The sequence below is a fragment of the Pan paniscus genome, chromosome 2 (assembly GCF_029289425.2).
Source record: "Pan paniscus chromosome 2, NHGRI_mPanPan1-v2.0_pri, whole genome shotgun sequence".
Taxonomy (NCBI): Eukaryota; Metazoa; Chordata; class Mammalia; order Primates; family Hominidae; genus Pan; species Pan paniscus.
In genome coordinates this window covers 181,912,891-181,934,752 of record NC_085926.1, presented here as the reverse complement: position 1 = coordinate 181,934,752, position 21,862 = coordinate 181,912,891, and the positions used below count along the sequence as shown (strand labels likewise).

At 47.6% G+C, this 21,862-nt stretch overlaps 1 protein-coding gene and 1 pseudogene across 1 annotated transcript; one reads left to right on the top strand and one right to left on the bottom strand.

The window, feature by feature from the left end:
* The window catches only part of LOC112439278 (putative elongation factor 1-alpha-like 3), a 108,902-nt pseudogene that overhangs the window by 71,594 nt on the left and 15,446 nt on the right, over window positions 1-21,862 (top strand).
* Window positions 1,786-13,272, bottom strand: LOC100982404 (5-hydroxytryptamine receptor 3C). Its single transcript, XM_003831995.4, has 9 exons — window positions 9,325-13,272; window positions 7,568-7,734; window positions 7,099-7,143; window positions 6,172-6,281; window positions 5,414-5,583; window positions 3,872-4,032; window positions 2,819-3,023; window positions 2,416-2,631; window positions 1,786-2,309 (listed from the first exon to the last, which is right to left on the bottom strand). Exons 1-9 carry the CDS (start codon window positions 9,494-9,496, stop codon window positions 2,107-2,109), a joined length of 1,449 nt encoding a protein of 482 aa, XP_003832043.3. The 5' UTR covers window positions 9,497-13,272; the 3' UTR covers window positions 1,786-2,106.

The following is a 21,862-nucleotide window of genomic DNA, read 5'->3' as shown; positions in this document are numbered from 1 at the left end:
CAAAAAAAACCCTAACCTGTCGGGTATTAAGCTGATTACCTGGATGACAATATTATCTGTACACCAAACCCCTGCGATATGTAATTTACCCAGGTAACAAACCTGCACATGTACCCCTTGAACCTAAAAGTTGGAAAGAAAAAAAACAAAAAAAACCCCCCAAGTCTGTGTTAAGTATCCATGATGTGCCAGATGTGGTACCATGTGCTAAACTATAAAAATGGATGAGACGTTGACCCTGATCTTTATGAAAGCATACTCTTAGGGGAGGCAGAAGGGCCAACAAATAAATCCCTGAAATGTGTTTATCCAATTGAAATATCATCCAGAAATTTGTCGCTGGTGTTTTTTGACTTTCTCTTTCAATTTCTGTTTCTCCTCAGGGTCTTTCTTGCAGCTAGCTATTAGAATTCTCCCATGATTATAGCTGTTGATGAAGGTGTGAACTACTATATTATTATTATTATTTTTGAGACAGAGTCTTGCTCTATCACCCAGGCTGGAGTGCAGTGGCACAATCTCGGCTCACTGCAACTTCTGCCTCCCAGGTTCAATCAATTCTTCTGCCTCGGCCTCCCGAGTAGCTGGGACTACGGGTGCACACCACCATGCCCAGCTAGTTTTTGTATTTTTAGTAGAGATGGGGTTTCACCATATTGGCCAGGCTGGTCTCGAACTCCTGACCTTGCAATCCATCCACCTTGGGCTCCCAAAGTGCTAAGATTACAGGTGTGAGCTACCGAGCCCTGCTGTGAACTACTATTAACAGGGAACTTAAAAAACCTTTTTTTGTTTCATTTTATTTTTAAGAGACTGGTTCTTGCTCTGTTGCCCAAGCTGGATTGCAAGGGTGCGATCGTGGCTCCCTGTAACTTTGAACTGGGTTCAAGCGATCCTCCTACCTTAGTCCCTCGAGTAGCTAGGACTACAGGCATGTACCACTGCACCTGGCTAATTTTTAATTAATTAATTAGTTAATTATTATTTTTGTAGAGACAAGGTCTCGCTTTGTTGCCCAGGCTGGTCTCAAACTCCTAGCCTCTCTCCTCGGCCTCCCAAAGTGCTGGGATTACAGGCATGAACCACCCAGCCTCAAGCACACATACTTAGAAAGCCCACTCTGTTTGATGTTGTGAAGTAAGAGAAACCTGTTAGAATAAAAAAGAATGACACAAGATATGATTTATTTCAAAGAGCAATTTCAGGAATGAGAGGTAAAGGAAAGTGAAAAAGAAATGGTTGCTGAAAGGAACACTTTGCATTTGTAAATATTTTATTGCAAATGAAATAATTTCTTGCAAATAAGACTTGGCCTTCTTATTCTTATAAAACTCTGAAAGTGTCTAAAACCCTTAAAATCACATCAGATTACACCTGCTTAGGGGGAAGTATCAAAGCTTCTGCAAGAGGACTCTCCACCGCAGAGTTTGTAGACTTATAATAAATATAATGAAGAGGGCTGGGCGAGGTGGCTCACGCTTGTAATCCCAACACTTTGGGAGGCCGAGGCGGGCGGAACACTTAAGGTCAGGAGTTCCAGACCAGCCTGGCCAACATGGCAAAACCCTGTCTCTACTAAAAATACAAAAATTACCTGGGTGTGGTGGTGTGCACCTGTAATCCCAGCTACTTGGGAAGCTGAGGCATGAGAATCATGCCTGGGAGGCGGAGGTTGCAGTGAGCTGAGATGGCATCATTTGCACTCTAGCATGGGTGACAGAGTGAGACTCCGTCTCAATAAATAAATAAATAAACAAACAAACAAATAAACTGAAGAGCCAGTGCTTCCTGGAAAGTTGTTTATTGGGGTGATCAATCAAGGAGAGACTCCACTGACCTGGACTTCCATTGATCAGGGAGTGAGGAGTTAGGTGGTAGCTCAGGGAGACTGAGGGTGAGCAGGAATGAGCAGCCTGAGCAGCAGTCGGGAAATCGTCCAGGGCTGTCCCGAACCTGCTTGCTAGTGCTGCATTGGAGTTTTTGGAATTTAGAAGGGGACATGGTAGTCACTGGGGATAAGTGGCTAAGATTAGGAAAATGAGTCCGGCTGGCCCAAGACCAGCAGAGACTCCAAGCTGTTGTTTGCCAGAGAGGGGGGATATCTGCCTAGGTGTTCCAGAGGACAATGACAGTAAGGATGGAGGAGGCCATGAAGAGCAGGTAGAGGCGGAAGAGCAGGGTGTCCATCGCGTGGCTGAACTGCACCCACAGCCCCATTAGCTGGGTCTTTGTCCATCCTGAGCCCCCATCTGGCTCGGTCTCTCTGGGTCCCAGCTTCTTCCCTGCTAACTCCCCCGGCTCCTTTGGGCCTGTGGAGAGGACAGAGGCTCAGTCATGGAGTGGGAAGGGGACAGGATTAGAGGAGTGCGGGGCCCAGCGTGAAGGGCGAGTATGGACAGTGCTGGCTTCCCTCACCAGGCAGGTGGGTGAGGGTGAGACCCAGGCCCTTATTTCCCTTCTGGGGCGCAGTGGGACAGCATCTCCCTGGGCTGGTGCAGTGGAGCAGCAGGGAGTGAAGCCACCTAGGCATGGGTGGGGGCTGGGTGGTGGCCATGTGCAGCAGGTGGGTGATGAAGACGGTCTCCAGCAGGCTGACCACCATCAGGGACAGGCACAGGGCGAAGTAGACACCTGAGGGCAGAGCAAATTATAAATAAACCAGGCAAATTTATCTCTAAGCATTCCTCACGCCTCTTTCCTAAATCCAATCTTCTTTCACAGCCCCTTCCTTCCTTCAATGGAGCAGCGGCCATTTCTCCTGGCCCTCCTCCCTGGCCCCGGGTGCCCTTTCTCCTCCTGAAAGTGGGAGGAGCCATACTGATGAGGGGGGTGCCACTGGCAGGGAGCAAGTCATTCATCATGAGCAGGAAGACATTGTAGCCCAGCAGAAGTGTTATCTTGAATGGGGCACGATTCTCGCTCTCTGCTGGCAGGTAGAAGCTGAGGGCGTCAATGGCAACCAGAAAGCTACTGGGCACCAGCAGATTTATGATGTAGAGGCTTGGCCTGCGCCTGATGGCCACCTGGAGAGAGACCAGAGAAGATGGCAAATAAATAGATGTCAGAGGGCTCAATTTGTATATCTGACCCCTAATCTTTGCCAATGTGCTGTGAGGCTGCTGGGGACGATCTTTTTAAGTAACACTTTTGCATATAATTGTGCTCGCCTACATAGGGGCCTCTGATTTGTTGTCTAATTTTTATTCATTTTTAACCTACTAGGAACACAATGACTGTAGAATTTTAGGTGCAAGTGGGCCCTTTAAGTCATTCTGAGCAGTAGGGGTGAGCTGATCCATTCTGAGCAGCAGGGCTTATTACAGTCCAGCCATTCCTGCCCTCTCCAGAGCAGGAGCGGGTGAATGAGGAGTGGGCAAATGGGGAGTGGGGGAGGCCTTGGGGATCCTGCTTCAGGGCAATTAGGTAGATGGGGCAGTGGGGAGCAGGTGTCCAACCCTCTGGAGCTTTATTTTTATTTTATTTTATTTTTTGAGACGGAGTCTTATTCTGTCTTGCCCAGGCTGCAGTGCAGTGGCATTATCTCAGCTCACTGCAGCCTCCGCCTCCTGGGTTCAAGCGATTCTCCTGTCTCAACCTCCCGAGTAGCTGGGACTACAGGCATGTGCCACCATACCCAGCTAATTTTTGTGTTTTTTTAAGTAGAGACAGGGTTTCACCATGTTGGCCAGGCTGGTCCTGAACTCCTGACCTCATGATCCGCCTCCCTCGGCCTCCCAAAGTGCTGGGATTACAGGTGTGAGCCACTGCACCCGGCCTGGAGCTTCTTTTTTACTTCCCAAAGAGCCATAGGTCAAGAGGACAATCAAAGAGCTGCTGGGATCAGAAGTCAAACAGGGGCCCCTGGACTCACATAAAACATGATCTGGTCATATAGGTTGTTGCCCACGGACATCTTTGGGGTGGCCTTGTTGATGCCCAAGAGCTCCCACTCCCCCTGGGTTTGGATGACTTTGCGAGACGTGTCTGTGATCTCCCACACCTCCTTGTCCATGCCCAGCAGCATGCTGTCCACTGGAAGGGAGGCCGGTCAGTTCATTGCAGACGTTTTCCCAAGCCTCCCGCCCATGAAATTGGAGTCCTCCCCCACTGAGCTTCTAAACCAAATTTTCCTCTATCCTTTTAAAGCAGGGTATCCTGGTTTTCTCAGAAGTGGGTTACCCGACTAGCAATTCATATGTGTGTGGGCAGCGGCATTAATTTCTTTTGTTGTTGAAAACAGAGTGAGTCAAGTTCGTTATGGGAATATTGGATATGACTGAAACGTGAGTCAAGAACTTTTGGAGTCATTCCTATTTTCCTTCTCAGTCCCCCAGTCGTATGCTGGTGTTTTAGTGGAATCAAGCTTGAATAGCTCAATATTTTAATAATTATAGGCATGCCCATTTTGATGGTTTTAGTTTATCCAAATCTGCCACATGACACCTGGTGGCATTCGGTTATATTAATTTACCGGTTTTTAAGTGTGTTAGCTATTAGAGTTAAAAGATTTGAGCTAAAAATTATAGGTGTGCAGCAGCTCAGAGTCAGCTGGGCCTCATTTGGCACAAGGGCCACTCAGCTTGTAAAGCAGCAGGTCGTAACCCCGTCTGCACGTTAGCATCACCTGGGCCCCACCTGGAACAATTTAATCGGCATCTGGGGTGATGTGCGGTTATTAGGCTTTTGTTTTTGTTTTTTGTTTTGTTTTGTTTTGTTTTGTTTTGAGACGGAGTCTCGCTCTGTCGCCCAGGCTGGAGTGCAGTGGTGCAGTCTCGGCTCACTGCAACCTCCACCTCCTGAGTTTCACGCCATTCTCCTGCCTCAGCTTCCCAAGTAGCTGGGACTACGGGCGCCCACCACCAGGCCAGGCTAATTTTTTGTATATTTAGTAGATATGAGGTTTCACTGTGTTAGCCAGGATGGTCTCGATCTCCTGACCTCGTGATCTGCCCACCTCGGCCTCCCGAAGTGCTGGGATTACAGGCGTGAGCCACTGCGCCCTGCCTGTTTTTTGTTTTAAAAACAGAGTCTCACTGTGTCACCCAGGCTGGAATGCAGTGTGCAATCACAGCTCACTGCAGCCTCAGCCTCTCTGGCTCAAACAATCCTCCTGCCTCAGCCTCCCAAGTAGCTGGGGCTAATTCTTTTTATATTTTGTGGAGATGGGGGTCTCACTATGTTGCCCAAGCTGGTCTCAACTCCTGGGCACAAGCATTTGTCCCACCTTTGCCTCCCAAAGTGCTGAGATTACAGTGTGAGCCACTGTGCCTGGCCAGTTATTGGTATTTTCAAAAAGCTTTGTTAGGCCACCGGAGTGGAGCAACACTGATCCAAAACCTTTTCTAATGATACCTACACCACTCAAATGTCTTTCCCTGAATCTTAAACAGCTACCAAAATGTGTCACACTTACCTGTGTAGAGGAAAGAACTGAAGGTGAAGGTACAGTTCTGTTGGTCAAAAGGGAAGTAGAAGATGTCCAGATTACAGATGCTGGTCACCCTCATTGGCTTATCATACTTTATTCGACCTTCACTGCTGATATAGGCAGTGAGACCGGAAGGCGTCTGATCCACATCCATGCTGTTTGGGGAAGGGAGGGAAGAGATGGAGGCTTAATCAGCTCTTGTCTCCCTTCCTTCTGGGGTCTCCCCTGTTGTGCTCTCCTTCTGGGCTCTTTCTCTTTCTATTTTTATTTTTATTTTTGTTTTTGAGACAGTTTCACTCTTGTAGCCCAGGCTGGAGTTCAGTGGCGCAATCTCAGCTCACTGCAACCTCCGCCTCCCAGGTTCAAGCAATTCTCCTGCCTCAGCCTCCCAAGTAGCTGGGATTTACAGGGATGTGCCACCACGCCTGGCTAATTTTGTATTTTTAGTAGAGATGGGGTTTCACCATGTTGGCCAGGCTGGTCTCGAACTTCTGACCTCAGGTGGTCCACCTGCCTCGGCCTCCCAAAGTGCTGGGATTACAGGCGTGAGCCACCGCGCCTGGCCCTGGGCTCTTTCTTTAATGTCACTCTCTCGCCTCTTCTACTCGTAGTGATTTGTGGAAGTCCGTTCGTTGAGACTGTGTGCCTGTCTGAATCTTTTGGTGGCCCCATGCCCTGTGCTGACCCTAGGCTGTTCTCAGCAGATGAGGTTTCACGCTGGCTTCCCCAGCCTGCATACGCACGATTCCATGATGAAGATGTCTGGGAGCCACAGGTTTTCAGCTAATACCGTGAGTTTATTGATGCCAACACACTCTTTTGGGTTCCAATTAATGAAAGGATTGTCCCATACCTGCATCAGGGCAGTGAGGGACAGAGGTGAGTGACGGTGAGCTTGTCCTGTCGGCCTCTCCCACCCTTTCCATTCTTCTTTAAACCTTGATCCTCCCACTCCCATTTGTGACCCTAATAACGACAGCCTATCCCCCCATTCTTGATTTAACAAGGTGTCACCAGAAAAGTACCCCTTGAGAGCCTTTTGGCAGGCAGATATTAAATATGGCCTAAAACCACTTGGAGTTAGGACCACACCAATATATTGGCCTGCACTTGGCCTTTTTTTTTTTTTTTTTTTTTTTTGAGTTGCTATTTCAACCTTCCTGAGATTCCCAGGGAGGTTTGGGTCCCCGTGGTGAGTCCAGTTCTACATGGAGTTATTTTGTCCCAGATCCCAGAAAAAGTTATACTTTGGGTAGAGCTTTGAACTAGAAAACTTTTAAGTCACTTTTTCTGTGTGTGTGTGTGTGTGTGTGAGATGGAGTTTCGTTCTTGTCATCTAGGATGGGGTGCAGTGGCGCAATCTTGGCTCTCTGCAACCTCTGCCTCCCCGGTTCAAGCAATTTTCCTGCCTCAGCCTCCCGAATAGCTGGGATTACAGGCACCTGCCACCATGCCCAGCTAATTTTTGTATTTTTATTAGAGATGGGGTTTCACCATGTTGGCCAGGCTGGTCTCGAACTCCTGACCTCAGGTGATCCACCTGCCTTGGCCTCCCAAAGTGCTGGGATTACAGGCGTGAGCCACTGCTTCTGGCCCCTTTAAGTCACTTCTAACTCCTCAGGCTTAAAATTATAAATGAAGTGGGGAGGAGATAGTTGAATCTGCCTTACCAAATCCATCCACAGGAATGATGTCAGCAGCTGGAGCTGTGCATCCTGACAAGGAAATTTCCACTCAGGATTATTAGTGTTAAAAGGTTTGGCCAATGCCCACCTCATATTCCCACCAATATTTACTAGTTTATTGGGCCAGTCATTGTTGTAGATGCTGAATTGTCTTTTCCTCACTCGTTTCCCCTGTGTCTATGGGCAATTCTGATTTTAATTAATATACAGACTACTTTTTTCTAGAGCATTCTAGAAATGACAGGATTCAAAGACAAATGGCTTCCTGAAAAAATATCACCGCAGTATTCTTCTTCGTGCCTCTCCATTGCATAGGAAAACCATCTAACTTGCGTTAAATCCATCCAGGGTGCCTATTGTTCACCACAGGGCCAGGGCCATGTTGGGTTGACAGGGCAGAGGGTCCTCGTTCCTTATTAGAAGCCATGGAAAAGATGCAGGGACTAAGTCTCACCACTCCCAGGATGGCAGACAGGGTGAAGGAGATGTTGACACGGGTAGGGATGCTGTAGTTGGTGAATGGACGGAAGGCCTTTCTGTCAAACACTGCTTGGAAGACAGCAGGGTCAACCCCATGCTGGTCAAAGCCTGAGCAATTGATGGTAAAAGCGTCGCCTCTTCCTATAGAGAGCAGAGACTCCGTGAGAGAGGGACTCTATTTCCAGGGCTGGAGTCTCTCTGCAGAGAGATAAAATAGGGGACGTACTGAGAGGAGCAGGTGAGCCCCTCCTTCCCATGCCAAGACTCCCCAAGGCCATGGTTGGGGAGGATGGGCTGGGCTGGTAGGCAAATGGTGGAAGTGGATGTGGTGAGCTGAGGTCAGGGCTCTATTCTCATTCCCATTGCTTCATCCTCATGCAAAGTTTGCCCAAATCTGTATGAAAACTTGGCCTAAGGACAATGGCAGCTACTTCCAGGAGTCCTTTAATGTACCCATCACAAGACTCTTGGCTCATCTAGCAGTAGAACTGCCCAAAACTTGTGGTCCAAGTCACCTAAAAATCGATGCTAATGTATTTCTCTCTCTAACTCTTAGGATCTTAAGTCTACTGAAGGCAAGAACTGATTTATCAAGAGGATAAGAGACATTTTACACAACTGCGCTCACCAGGTAGATATGAGAAACACGGTAGGTATCTGACTAGGTGCTTACCTTGGTGCTATGCATTTATTTTGCTCTTCTCAGATTTAGTGACCTCAGTTGTCTCGTGGGTTATTTCTAGCATCGGGATCATGAGGTGACATCACTGAGCATACAGCATTTGTTCAGTCACAAAGTGAGGCCGGTGTGCCGGGCGTGGTGACTCACGCCTGTAATCCCAGCACTTTGGGAGGCCGAGGTGGGCGGATCACAAGGTCGAGAGATCGAGACCATCCTGGCCGACATGGTGAAACCCCATCTCTACTAAAAATACAAAAATTAGCTGGGCATAGTGGCGCTCGCCTGTAATCCCAACTACTCAGGAAGCTGAGGCAGGAGAATCGCTCAAACCCGAGAGGCGGAGGTTGCAGTGAGCCAAGATCGTGCCACTGCACTCCAGCCTGGGCGACAAAGCGAGACTTCATGTCAAAAAACAAACAACAACAACAACAAAACCACAAAGTGAGGCCGGTGCAGATATTGTCTCTCGGCCATGGCCAGGGAGTCATCTGGGTAGTACCTGAGTGGCATCTTTGCCCCATCGCCATCATTGCCCCATCGCCATCATTATATGGTCCTTTTCTCTGCCTCCTTCTCTCTATCTCCATCTCTTTCCATAATATTTAAGGTATGTGTCCAGATTGGGAACAAATATTACCTCATGGAAGCAAAATATCTGCTCATTTCCACCTCAGATTGTCCCCTCCCTCAGGGCATGTTTAAAATCAGTGGCTACTCTTCTCATAGATATCATATCAGGAGAAACAGAGACAAGGAAAGGGGGAAGAAGGGTGTGGTAGTGGAGCATCAGAAGTCAGTGAAAAGGTGGAATTGGAGAAGTGGTGAAATGAGACAGTTTGATAGATCCCTGTGCAGGCAGGAACAGAGAAAGTCTGTGTGCACTCATCAGTGAACTCTCTTTCTATCTGTCACCAAAAGGAAATCAGGACACAGACATTATGGAAGAAATATTTAACATGTTAATTCTGAATGACCTCCAAGTGCTAGAGGTGAGTCCAGGTGTCCCTCGGAACCACACTCTGGTCTTCCCTGTTCTCATCCCATCTTACCTTGAAGCAGAAGACTGACAGTGAGGCAGAGGAGGGCACTCTGCCTTGCAGGCCACCCTCCTTCCATTCTTCTTTCTGGACTCTTCTCTGGGGATTCACCAGGAGCTCCCAAACCCTGAAGCTTAAAGGAGCTCAGACCACACCCTGGTTGCTGGTTTTGAATACTACTCATGGCAAGTGACCACTCCCTGTGACAGCCTGTGACCAGAGAGGTCCCAGCCAAGTGTCCTGCATTGGCTCTGCCCAGATGCACCTTCCGGGCTCCAGGCAGGCAGGAAATTGGGCGGACACTAGGGGAAAAGCATTCTATTTGGCAGCTGTGTGCTGAGATCCAAAACAAAATAACGTGCCTTAATGAGAGAATGTAGGCTGGGGAAATGAGGATTGTGTGCTTCCAAGACCAGGGAATCTGTGTGCACCAAGACCAGGTGCAATACTTAGTGATTTGGTTATGAATACCAAAGTATCTTTTTTTTTTTTTGAGACAGAGTCTCTCTCTGTCACCCAGGCTAGAGTGCAGTGGCACGATCTTGGCTCACTGCAACCTCCACCTGCCTGGTTCAAGCGATTCTCCTGCCTGCCTCAGCCTCCTGAGTAGCTGGGACTACAGGTGTGTGCCACCACACCCGCCTAATTTTTTGTATTTTTAGTAGAGATGGGGTTTCACTGTGATAGCCAGGATGGTTTCGATCTCCTGACCTCGTGATCCACCCACCTCAGCCTCCCAAAATGCTGGAATTACAGGCGTGAGCCAGCCACCGCGCCTGGCCCCCTTACCAAAGTATCTTACAGCTTTTGTTGACATTGGAATTATTCCAAATGCCAAATTATAAAGCTTGGTTCATACCTTCATCATCTAGTGTCTATACTTTTCCAGTAGCCCCTAACTAGATTTCCTCTTTACAGCGTCTCTGCCTTTCTGATTTATTCTCTCCAAACCAATGTTCTCCGTATAATTTTTAGGCTATGCATTGATTACATGATAATAGAACTCATAAAATTAAGATAGTAACACTTTGTGCTGTCAATAGTGTTAATATATAGCGTTATTGTAAACTAGTAATCTCAGCTAACATCAATATCATTGGCATGTGTTAATATTATGTCTTATGTCACCACATTCCTATTAAAAAAATTGGCTCAAATGAATGAATTGGAGCATTTTTATTTTAAGTATCTTAGCTGCATTTCCAGAAAGACTTGGACAGTTTTTCCTTGCAGAAAGGGTGAAGGGCCAGATGTAGAATACAAAAGAAACTTTGTTCAGAATCAGTGATCATGACAGCCCTAAGTAGAAAGTGCTGAGAAATGCAGGAATGACTTAGAGGCCCAAAGTAGGAAGGCACAGGAGAGGGCTGCAGTGGATTCCATTTGAGGTTTGCGGTAGCTGCAGTCCTTCAGACCTACCACCTCTGCAAGTAATTTCTTCCCTGACTTGGAAACTTGGCCAACTTGAGCCAGAGGTTGAAGGGAAAGAAAGAATCAAGAGGGGAGAAAGAGAAGCAGAAAGGTGGCTAGAAGTACTGGAGTGGAAGGAGCGAGAAAGGGAGGAAGAGAAGGGAACAGAGGAATTGTTTAAAAACCTGCTCCAGCCCAGGCACGGTGGCTCATGCCTGTAATCCCAACATTTTGGGAGGCCGAGGAAGACCGCTTGAGCCCAGGAGTTTGAGACCAGCCTAGGCAACATAGTGAGACCCCATCTCTACAAAAGGTAATTTTTTTTTTTTTTTTGGGGCAGAGTCTTACTCTGTCACCCAGGCTGGAGTGCAGTGGCGCAATCTCGGCTCACTGCAACCTCTGCCTCCTGGGTTTAAGCAATTCTCTGCCTCAGCCTCCCAAGTAGCTGGGACTACAGGCACGCGCTACCACGCCCAGCTGATTTTTGTATATTTAGTACAGATGGGGTTTCACCATGTTGGCCAGGATGGTCTTGAGCTCTTGACATCGTGATCCACCCGCCTCAGCCTCCCAAATTACTGGGATTACAGGTCTGAGTCACCGCACCCGGCCAAAAAGTAATTTTTAAAAGGAGCCAGGTGTGGTGACATGTGCTTATAGTTCTCACTACTTGGGATGCTGAGGTGAGAGAATTGCTTCAGCCCAGGAAGTGAAGGCTGCAGTGAGCCATAATGGTGCCACTATGCTCCAGCCTGAGCAACAGAGCAAGACCCTGTAAGAAAGGAAAGGAGAGGAGAGGAAAGGAAAGGAAAGGAAGAAAGGGAAAGAAAGAAAAAGAGAGAGAGAAGGAAGGAAAGAGAAAGAAAGAAAGAAAGAGAAAGAGAAGGAAGGGAGGGAGAAAGACACGAGCTACTCAGGAGGCTGATGCAGGAGAATGACTTGAACCCGGGAGGTGAAGGTTGCAGTGAGCTGAGATCATGCCACTGCACTTGAGCCTGGGTGACAGAGCGTGACCCCATCTCAAAAAAAAGGAAGGTAGGAAGGAAGGAAGGAGTGAGAGAGAGAGAGAGAAGGAAGGCAGGAAGGAAGGAAGGAGAAAGAAAGGAAAGAAGGAAGGAAACCTGCTGATGGTTTAGAGCTCTCCTTCATGGCTTGAAAGGGTTCAGCTGGGAGACACGTTAGCCTCTGAAACATAAGGTACTGGCTGACACAAGGAGGAAGTTGTTGTCATGAGGGCTGGGGCAACTGGCCAGGCTACAGATGCCTTTCCAAGCCAGGAAGCCAGGTGGTTCTATACATAATGTACCTTTAAAGCAAGTCAAACACAGGTGCGATCTGGGACAGATCTGGAAAGCCAGGTGTGTGAATGGCCCTGGAAGTGGATGGAAGAAGAGAGAGCAGCAAATGAGATCCTAGGACCCTTGGTTTTGGACTATACAAGGCGTCAATCTGGGGGATAGGCGCCCTGGAAAACAATGGGCTATAATCAGGGTGATTCTCAGCTTAAAAGGAGGGAGGTTGGGGCTGAGGATGACTGAACAAGCTGGTAGAAATTGAGCGTGAAATCTATCCTTTAGATTTGACCCATCATGCCATTTAGGACCAAAGTACAATGTCACCATGTGACTTGGAGAGTGTCTCCTGGGAGTGCCTGCCTCCTCTGTCCCTTCTCCAGTGGGCTCTCAGAAAGGGGAGGTCAGCCATATTTAGACAGAGCTTCAGTAGCTGAGATATCTTTTTTTTTTTTTTTTTGAGATGGAGTTTTGCTCTTGTCACCCAGACTGGAGTACAATGGCGTGATCTCGGCTCACTGCAACCTCTGCCTCCAGGGTTCAAGAGATTCTCCTGCCTCAGCCTTCCAATAAGCTGGGATTACAGGTGCGTGCCACCACGCCCGGCTAATTTTTGTATTTTTAGTAGAGACGGGGTTTCAGTTTCACCATGTTGGCCAGGCTGGTCTTGAACTCCAGACCTCAGGTGATCCGCCTGCCTCGGCCTCCCAAAGTGTTGGGATTATAGGCATGAGCCTCCATGCCTGGCCCGGATATCATTTTTCTAAGGCCATCAGGATTACCTGTTCCCTACATTCCTACATTCTCTGGAATATCCTGGGCAGTCTTTAGGGCTCCCATTTTAATTCCCAGCACATGTCCTTCCTAAGCCAAGCTATGGGCTTTCATGGTGGCTCAGAAGCTCTTCTCTGACTCAGAGGTCACTGCGGAAGGGTCAGGGACTTCCTCCACACTGTCTTCTTTCTCTGCGCATCTTTGGAGCTTATGTCTTGGGTTTACATATCTCTAGAATTCTTGGGCACTCGGCCAGGAAAACATCTAGAAATACAGCCTCTGAATTTAGGCTTTAACTGGCTCCTTGGGTAATTCTGGGTCCAGTTGGGATTCTTATGAGCCTGGGGTTACCTAGAGCAGGGTTTCTTAACCTTAGCACTGTTGGCATTTGGGGCCGGGTAATTCTTTGCAGAGTTGTCCTATGCATTGTAGGATGTTTAGCAGCAACTCTGGCCCATCAGGTGCCAGTAGCATCCCCCCGCCCTAGCTGCAACCATTAATAATGTCTCTAGAGATTGCCAAAGCTCTTCTTAGGGGTAAAATTGCCTGCACTTGAGAACACTTGGCAAGTTGGGATTCTAGAAATTTAATGCTTTTTAAAATCCCAAACGACAATAGGGTGGTCATCATGTCCTCTCCTCTCCTCCCACCCCCTGTTCTGACTGACAAGACAATTCCTGGCCTCTCTCATGAAACTCCCAGTATGGACTGGCAGCAGACACTTGAGACTCCTGTCCAGGCACTTTAGTATTGGTACCGGGTGTCTGCTGGGCCATACTCTGGGGATCGGAAATAGGGAGGTTAGGCAATAGATTCCCTAAGACTTTAGGACATCAAGGTGGAACTTCTTCAGAAGGGCTGGAACACAGACACTGGATTTAGGGCACAGTGCTGGGCTCCGGCGCCAGGCCAGCCAGTAAGGCCTGCGTGAGTAGGCACGAGAGCTTGTTCTACTCTGAAATGAGGGCAAGTGTCACCTTTCATCAGTTTCATAAGCCCTGTGAGTATGAAACTCACGGTGAGGCACCGTGTGAGTATTGTCCTGGCCTGGGATGCATAGCTTGCTCTGGCTGAGGGTACCCAGGGTGGCTGAATAGTCAGAATCAGACATTGCAGAAAGGCTAGAGGCTGGACACAGGAGCACGTGGGCCTTCAGAGGCTCAGGAGAGCCAGAGGTGGTTTGAGTCAGTGCTAAGGACACTGCTGGGCTGGGTTTCCAAGGCCTTCATGTTTGGGGGTGCAGCCCTAGATCTGTTAGAGAATACCATCAAATCAGGTGTGGGTGTTTCCAGAAAACTTTGTGTTTCCTTGGGATTCCTTAAACCCTGGTTGCAGGTCTGCAATAGCTATGCCTGGGTTGACTGGAAAAGCATTTCCTTCAGCCTAGAGCTGCCCATCCTTTAGGTGCCCCTTGTTGGAGAATGGCCTTGTGCAGCATAGCCAGCCTTCCCAGGAGGGTAGAAAGTTAAGGCGAAGAATCTCTCTGGCAACCGTGCGTTACCATCAAAACCCTCCAGCTTCACACCTGGTCACCTCCTTAGTGGTCTCACTCCTAGTTTGGTATTTTATACATTATCTATCCTTCTAGATTATTCTGAGTTCATTTGTTTGAAATGCAGATCTGACCATGTCTTTCTTTTTTTTTTTTTTTTTTCCTTTGTTTTGGAGACAGAGTCTTGCTCTCTCACCCAGGCTGGAGTGCAGTGGTGTGATCTCGGCTCACTGCAACCTCCGCCTCCCGGGTTCAAACAATTCTCCCGCCTCAGCCTCCCAAGTGGCTGAGACTACAGGCTCACGCCACCATGCCTGGCTAATTTTTTGTATTTTAGTAGAGATGGGGTTTCACTGTGTTGCCCAGGCTGGTCTTGAACTCCTGAGCTCAGGCAATCCACCCGCCTCAGCCTCCCAAAGTGCTAGGATTACAGGCGTGAGCCACCGCACCCGGCTGACCCTGTCTTTCTTATACTTGAAATCTTGCAATGGCTCCCATTGTTGATAGCAGTTAAAATTGTTGGGCCTGAGAATCTGCATTTCCAGTGAACTTCCAGGTGTTGCTGCTGCTGCAGCCAGCTGGTCTTGGGACCACACTTGGAGAACCATAGGCCTACACAATGAAATGCTCCTGAGCATGATGTAAAATACACTCCCCGACTTAACTCTCACCTGGCTCCCCATCATTTTTGCCCAGAATTTTATGTTCTAAAAGAGTTATTCTTATCTTTAACGTGTATCAGAATTACCTCATGTGCTCTACCCTCACCCTTCTGTCCCTAAATCACAGTCTTGGCCCCAAATCAGAAGTGCAGGCAGTTGTGCTCAGGAATTTCCATTTCATTCGTGGGTGATTCTAATATGGGTGGGCCATGGACCACACATGGAGAAACATACTACTAAACAGCACCCCCCACCACACAATACATGATTTTACACCTCTATATTTTTCTCAATCTAAAATACACTTTCTACCATTGTTTTCCTGTGCTATTAATCAATTATTATTATTTTTTTTTTTTGGAGACAGAGTCTCGCTCTGTCACCCAGGCTGGAGTGCAGTGGCGCGATCTCAGCTCACTGCAGCCTCTGCCTCCCAGGTTCAAGCAATTCTCCTGCCTCAGCCTCCTGAGTAGCTGGGACTACAGGTGCGTGCCACCACGCCCAGCTAATTTTTTTTGTATTTTTAGTAGAGACGGGGTTTCGCCGTGTTGGCCAGGATGGTCTCAATCTCTTGACCTCGTGATCCACCCGTCTCGGCCTCCCAAAGTGCTGGGATTACAGGTGTGAGCCACCATGCCTGGCCTAATCAGTTCTTTTTTTTTTCTTTTGAGACGGAGTCTCACTCTGTCGCCCAGGCTGTAGGGCAGTGGCACAATCTCTGCCTCTGCATTCAAGCAATTCTCCTGCCTCAGCCTCCTGAGTAGCTGGGACTACAGGCATGGGCCACCATACCTGGCTAATTTTTTTGTATTTTAGTAGAGATGGGGTTTCACCATGTTGGCCAGGCTGGGCTTGAATCCTGACTTCAGGTGATCCGCCTGCCTCTGCCTCCCAAAGTGCTGGGAATACAGGCGTGAGCCACTGCACCCAGCCAATCAATTCTTAAAGATTCAGCTCAGCTCAAGTGTCTGGTCTTCTGTGAAGCCTTCCTGTTGCATGCACATGCATGCCTGCACACACCTGAACTCTATCATGACCCCTACATTGGAAGCATCTCTTTGCATGTACATCTCCCCTACTACTCTGTAACATCTTGGAGAGCAGGAATCACATCTTCTTCTTCTTTGTACCCCCAGTATATGGCACGTAATAGTAGGCAGTCAATAAATGTTTGTTAAATGCCTGGACTGCCAGTTCACTATGCATGAGCGGAGGGGACACAGGCACCCTGGGAGGATGTAAGAGGTGGTTGGGAGCTGCACGGGAGTCCTGAGGCCATATCAGAGAAGTTAGCTGCTGTTTCTGTGGTGTGGCTGGGGTGTGGGCCTTTGTCTTGGGTGCGGTCTGGTAGAGATAGGGGTAGGTAGAAGCACTGCAGTCTGCAGCAGGTGGGATCCAGAGGGCTGGAGCCAGGGCCTAGCCTTTTCTTTCTTTCTTTCTTTTAATTTTATTATTTTTTTGAGACAGAGTCTCACTCTGTCACCCAGGCTGGAGTGCAGTGGCATGGTCTCGGCTCACTGCAACCTCCGCCTCCTAGGTTCAAGTGATTCTCCTGCCTCAGCCTCCCAGGTAGCTGAGAATACAGGTGCGCACCACCACACCCAGCTAATTTTTGTATTTTTTTTAGTAGAGATGGGGTTTTGCCATGTTGGCCAGGATGGTCTTGAACTCCTGATCTCAAGTGATCCACCTGCCTCGGCCTCCCAAAGTTCTGGGATTATAGGCATGAGCCACCACGCTTAGCCCCAGACTTTTATTTCTGAATGCTTCTCTAACTTTCCAGAAAATGCCAGGCTCAGAATAGTCTACCAGAGCCACCACCAACTGAGTTTGTGCCATGTGCCCTATACTGTGCTAAGCACTTTACTTACAGCATTCTTATCCTCATGACTGCTTTCAGACAGAATTCTCATTTTACAGATTGGAAAACTGAGGCTGGGGTGTAGTGATTCACACCTGTAATCCAGCACTTTGGGAGGCCAAAGTGGGAAGATCGCTTAAGGCCAGGAGTTTGACACCAACCTGGGCAATATAGTGAGACCCCATTTCTACATATGCCTGTAGTCCCAGTTACTTGGGAGGCCGAGGCAGGAGGATCGCTTGAGCCTAGGAGTTCAAGGCTGCAGTGAGCCATGATTGCACCACTGCACTCCAGCAAGACCCTGTCTTACAAAAGAAAGAGGCTGGGTGGGGTGCCTCACACCTGTAATCTCAGCACTTTGGGAGGTTGAGGCAGGCAGATTGCTTGAGCTCAGAGGTTTGAGGCTAGCCTGGGTGACATGGTGAAACTCCATCTCTACAAAGAATACAAAAATTAGCCAGGTGTGGTGGCGCATGCCTTTAGTCCCAACTACTTAGGAGGCTGAGGTGGAGGTTGCAGTGAGCTGAGATCACACTGCCCTCCAGCCTGGTTGATTGAGTGAGACCCTGTCAAAAAAGAAACAAAAAGAAGGAAGGAAAGAAGAAAGGAAGCAAATAAAGAAAGAAAGGAAAGGAAACTGAGGGGCAGAGAGGTCCAAAATCTTACTCAGGCCGGGCATGGTGGCTCACGCCTGTAATCCCTGCACTTTGGGAGGCCGAGGCAGGTGGATCACCTGAGGTCAGGAGTTCGAGACCAACTTGGCCAACATGGTGAAACCCCGTCTCTACTAAAAATACAAAAATTAGCCAGGCATGGTGGTGGGTGCTTGTAATTCCAGCTACTCGGGAGGCTGAGGCAGGAGAATCACTTGAACCCAGGAGGTGGAGGTTGCAGTGAGCTGAAATCGCACCACTGCACTCCAGCCTGGGCGACAGAGTGAGACCCTATCTAAAAGCAAAACAAAACAAAACAAAAAAACAAACAAACAAGAAAAACAGCAACAAAAAAAACTTGCTCAGTGTCCACTCAGGTGGAAATTGGTAGAATCCAGATTCAAAGCCAGATTAATCTGATTCTATTGCTCTTTCTTTGCTCTTTTTATATTTCACAGCTAGGGAATCTTGTTGACTGGTTCATTATGTTCCTAGGTTTTCACCAGTGAAATCCCTGGGCCTGAACAGTGCTTGGATCCCAAGGTAAATAGCAGGGGCAGCAGCTATAGTTTTGCAAATCACAGGTACCAATATCTAGCTCCTCAGCTTATCCCAAGAGGTTCACACTGCATGGCCCCTGGTGGTTCCGTTCATCTGGGACTCTGGGAGATCAGATTTGGAATATAGATGTTAGCTGGCAAGGGCAGAATTTGATGGTGGAAGGAGGCTGTGAGGGCTGCCATTCTGTATCCCGGATAGATGGCAATCACATGCAGAGGGCAGGAGAGAGCAGGAGGTATCTAAAGCACCCAAATCGCCAGCTGGGTCACCAGCTGAGGTCAGGCTGCTATAGTGCCTGGGAGCAGGAGAGTGGGAGCGTCCTGGGCCTCCTGAGCCGCACCTGGGATAAAAGGCTGATGGACAAGCCTTCACCTGTGGCTGCCACTTTCACAGGCCCAGGCTCTTTTCCCAGGCACTGTTGAATGATGATAACTTCATACTTGTCACTTCACTTCTCTCCACTTCATTTTTCCCATCTGAAAAAGGAGGGGGTTGAGCTGGAAATCTGTAATTCTTTATGTCTCTTGCCTCCCACCTAGAAGACTGTTTTGCACTTCAGATTTCAGCCTGTGTGAAAAATGGACGCTCTCTGGTGTTTCACATTCAGTTTTGCAGCTTCTATCAACTTATTAATAATTGTCAATAGCAATATTCGAAACATAATTTAATCTGTGTTATTAGCTCTACTTCACAAATGAAAAAAATTTTTAATATATAAGGTTAAGCCACTTGGCCAATATGATCCAACTAGCAAGTAATGGCATCAGACTAAAAACCCAGGACAGCCAGATGCCAGATTTCTCTCTACTGTACCTTCGTTTTTTTCCTGCTGTATAAAAGAACCAGTGCCAATGAACTGTCAAATAAGAGAGGTTATCAAAGGGAGAATCAGAAATAGAAGAGGAGAAAAAGGACAGGTTTGAAACAATGCCTGTGGCTTCACATCGTAGAGTAGACCTGAAGGAAGGGGCAGGGCCTTCCTTCAGGTCCTTCAGGTCCTGCCCTGAAACACGATAACAAGACAAATATTCTAGTGTGAAGTTAATATGGAACCAAAAGACAGTAGATTAAACATGGAAAAATGCTTTTTTTTTTTGTGAGACAGGGTCTCACTCTGTCACCCAGGCTTCAGAGCAGTGGCGTGATCTCGGTTCACTGCAGCCTTGACCTGCCAGGCTCAAGAGATCCTCCCACCTTGGCCTCCTAAGTAGCTGGGACCACAGGTGCATGTCACCATGCCATGACTAATTTTTCGTAGTTTTTGTAGAGATGAGGTTTAGACTGTTGCCCAGGCTGGTCTCGAACTCCTGAGCTCAAAGGATCTGCCTACCTTGGCCTCCCAAAGTGCTGGGATTACAGGCGTGAGCCACCATACCTGGCTGAAATACTGTTTATAATGGTTTAGATAATGAGAAAGTGAACATGTGAGAACCACAGGATAGCACTGCAGATGAATGGACAAAGTGAGGAGCTGCCAGGCAGAAACAGGCTGTCAAATGCAAGGTGGCACAGGAGGGACCAGTGCCTGTCAGCAAGGTTTCTAAAGAGGTCATAAATTACCTTGCAAAGCCTTTCAGAGGTTTGCCAGATAACAAGAGGAAAGTCATTAGCACAAACTGTACTTATCATATGATTCTATTATAGATGGAACAGCAAAGCAGCAGGCACACCTGTTAATTTTGTGGGAGAGCTCCAGATTCAAAGGTTCTGTATGATTACCATTGATGTTAGGATCACATGTTCAGATTTTGCTTGTGGAGAAAATAAAATCACTGTAATTATATCATGCCTTCTCTTACTAAAAGGAGATATATAGAATATTAATCCATGTGTCAAAAAAGATAAACTGCACACTTCTGTTAAAATAAAACTTAAAGCTACATTTTGGGGAAAATGTGAAGAAACGAAGCAGAGAAATATGTACCTGGCCAGACATGGTGGCTCCCACCTGTAATCCCAGCACTTTGGGAGGCCGAGTTGGGCAGATCACCTGAGGTCAGGTGTTCGAGACCAGCCTGGCCAACATGGTAAAACCCCGTCTCTACTAAAAGTACAAGAAAATTAGCCAGGCATGGTGGCGCAGGCCTGTAGTCCCAGCTCAGGAGGCTGAGGCAGGAGAATTGCTTGAACCTGGGAGGCAGAGGTTGCAGTGAGCCAAGATTGCACCACTGTACTCCAGCCTGCGTGACAGAGTGAAACTCTGTCTCAAAAAAAAAAAAAAAAAAAAAAAAAAGAAAAGAAAAGAAAAGAAAAAAGAAAGAGAAAGAAAAAGAAAGAAATATGTACCTGAAGATGGGGGGGAAGACAAAATAATGCAAATTGATCTTAAATAATTTCAGAGCCCCTCAAAAGCTGGGTAAACAAGCTACTCTGAAAAAGTTGAGGGTGAGTTTTCAAGTGAGAATGACCATCTCAGTATGGGGTTATAGGAGTGGAAGGTCCGCAAGGGTCTGGCAGTACAACATACATTAGCAGCCAAAAAACTAAATCCAGAGGGAGCACAGAGAAAAGATGAATTGGTCAGAGTCGATTTGGGAAATACACTTTCCAGAAAGGAATGGAGAAAGTATAAATAGTGAACTTAGGTGCTGGGCCTTATGACGGGGTGAGGAGGTAGTGAGTAAGGGATAGAGGTGGGACTCGGGAAAATGGGGGAGGGAGTAAAAGGAAATGTAAAAGAAAGTTTGTCTTTGGGACCCTGATCAGGGCCTTGCTTTTGCTGTTTTAATTCTCCTAAAGTGTCAGCTGATAGAGACTTGAAGTGATACTGATGTCTCCATATGGGACTCTGAGCACCTCTCTGGGTTTCCTCCTCAATTTGGAAAGCAATGTAGCAGACAGGTTAGGAGTCCAGCCTCTAGGAGTCAGCCAGCCTCGGGTCAAACTGCAGCTCTGTCACTTAACTAGCTGTGGAACCTTGTGAGGCCACTAACTGGCCTCTCTGTCTTCATGTTCTACAGGTAAAAAATGGAGACAATAATACAAAACCACAGTTCTAAAATCTAAAGAGCTTGGAAAACTAAATGATTTTTTACAAATATTTGGTGGCGGCCGGGCGTGGTTCCTCATGCCTGTAATCCCAGCACTTTGAGAGGCCGGGGCGGGTGGATCACCTGAGGTTGGGAGTTCGCGACCAGCCTGGCCAACATAGTGAAACTCTGCCTCTACTAAAAATACAAAAACTTAGCCGGGCATGGTGGCGGGTGCCTGTAATCCCGGCTACTCAGGAGGCTGAAGCAGGAGACTCGCTTGAACCCGGGAGGCGGAGATCGTGCTGAGATTGTGCCATTGCACTCCAGCCTGGGAAACAAGAGCGAAACTCGGTCTCAAAAAAAAAAAAAAAATACACCAAATATTTGGTGGCAAAACAGACCAGAATTGATGCAAAGCTATTCATAGTTTTATTTTTTCCACCGAATGTGAATATTCATAGATTTCATTGCAGAAATATTAATCTGCTGGTTACAGGGTGCTGCTCCATACCCCAGTTGGGGCGTCAGTAACATATAGTAAATAAATGCACACTTATGACCTTTTTAAAATCTGAAAAATTCCGAACTCCAAAACACATTTGGCTCCAAAGGTTTTTGAATCTATGGTTCCTACTTCATAGCGTTACTATAAGCATTCACACGGCGCACTTAGAGTGCCTGCCGCGTATTAATAACTCAGTAACTGGCGGTTATTATTACTATTACCGTGTCTTTCCTGAAGGCCCACCTTTTAGAAATCTGTGAGTTGAGGAACTGCCAAAATAATGACAGACACAGCAATTTACTTAGGTGAATGTGAGGGCTGTATTCCCCAGGTTGTGGACATGCCTGGAGGACGGTAATGGTGAAAAG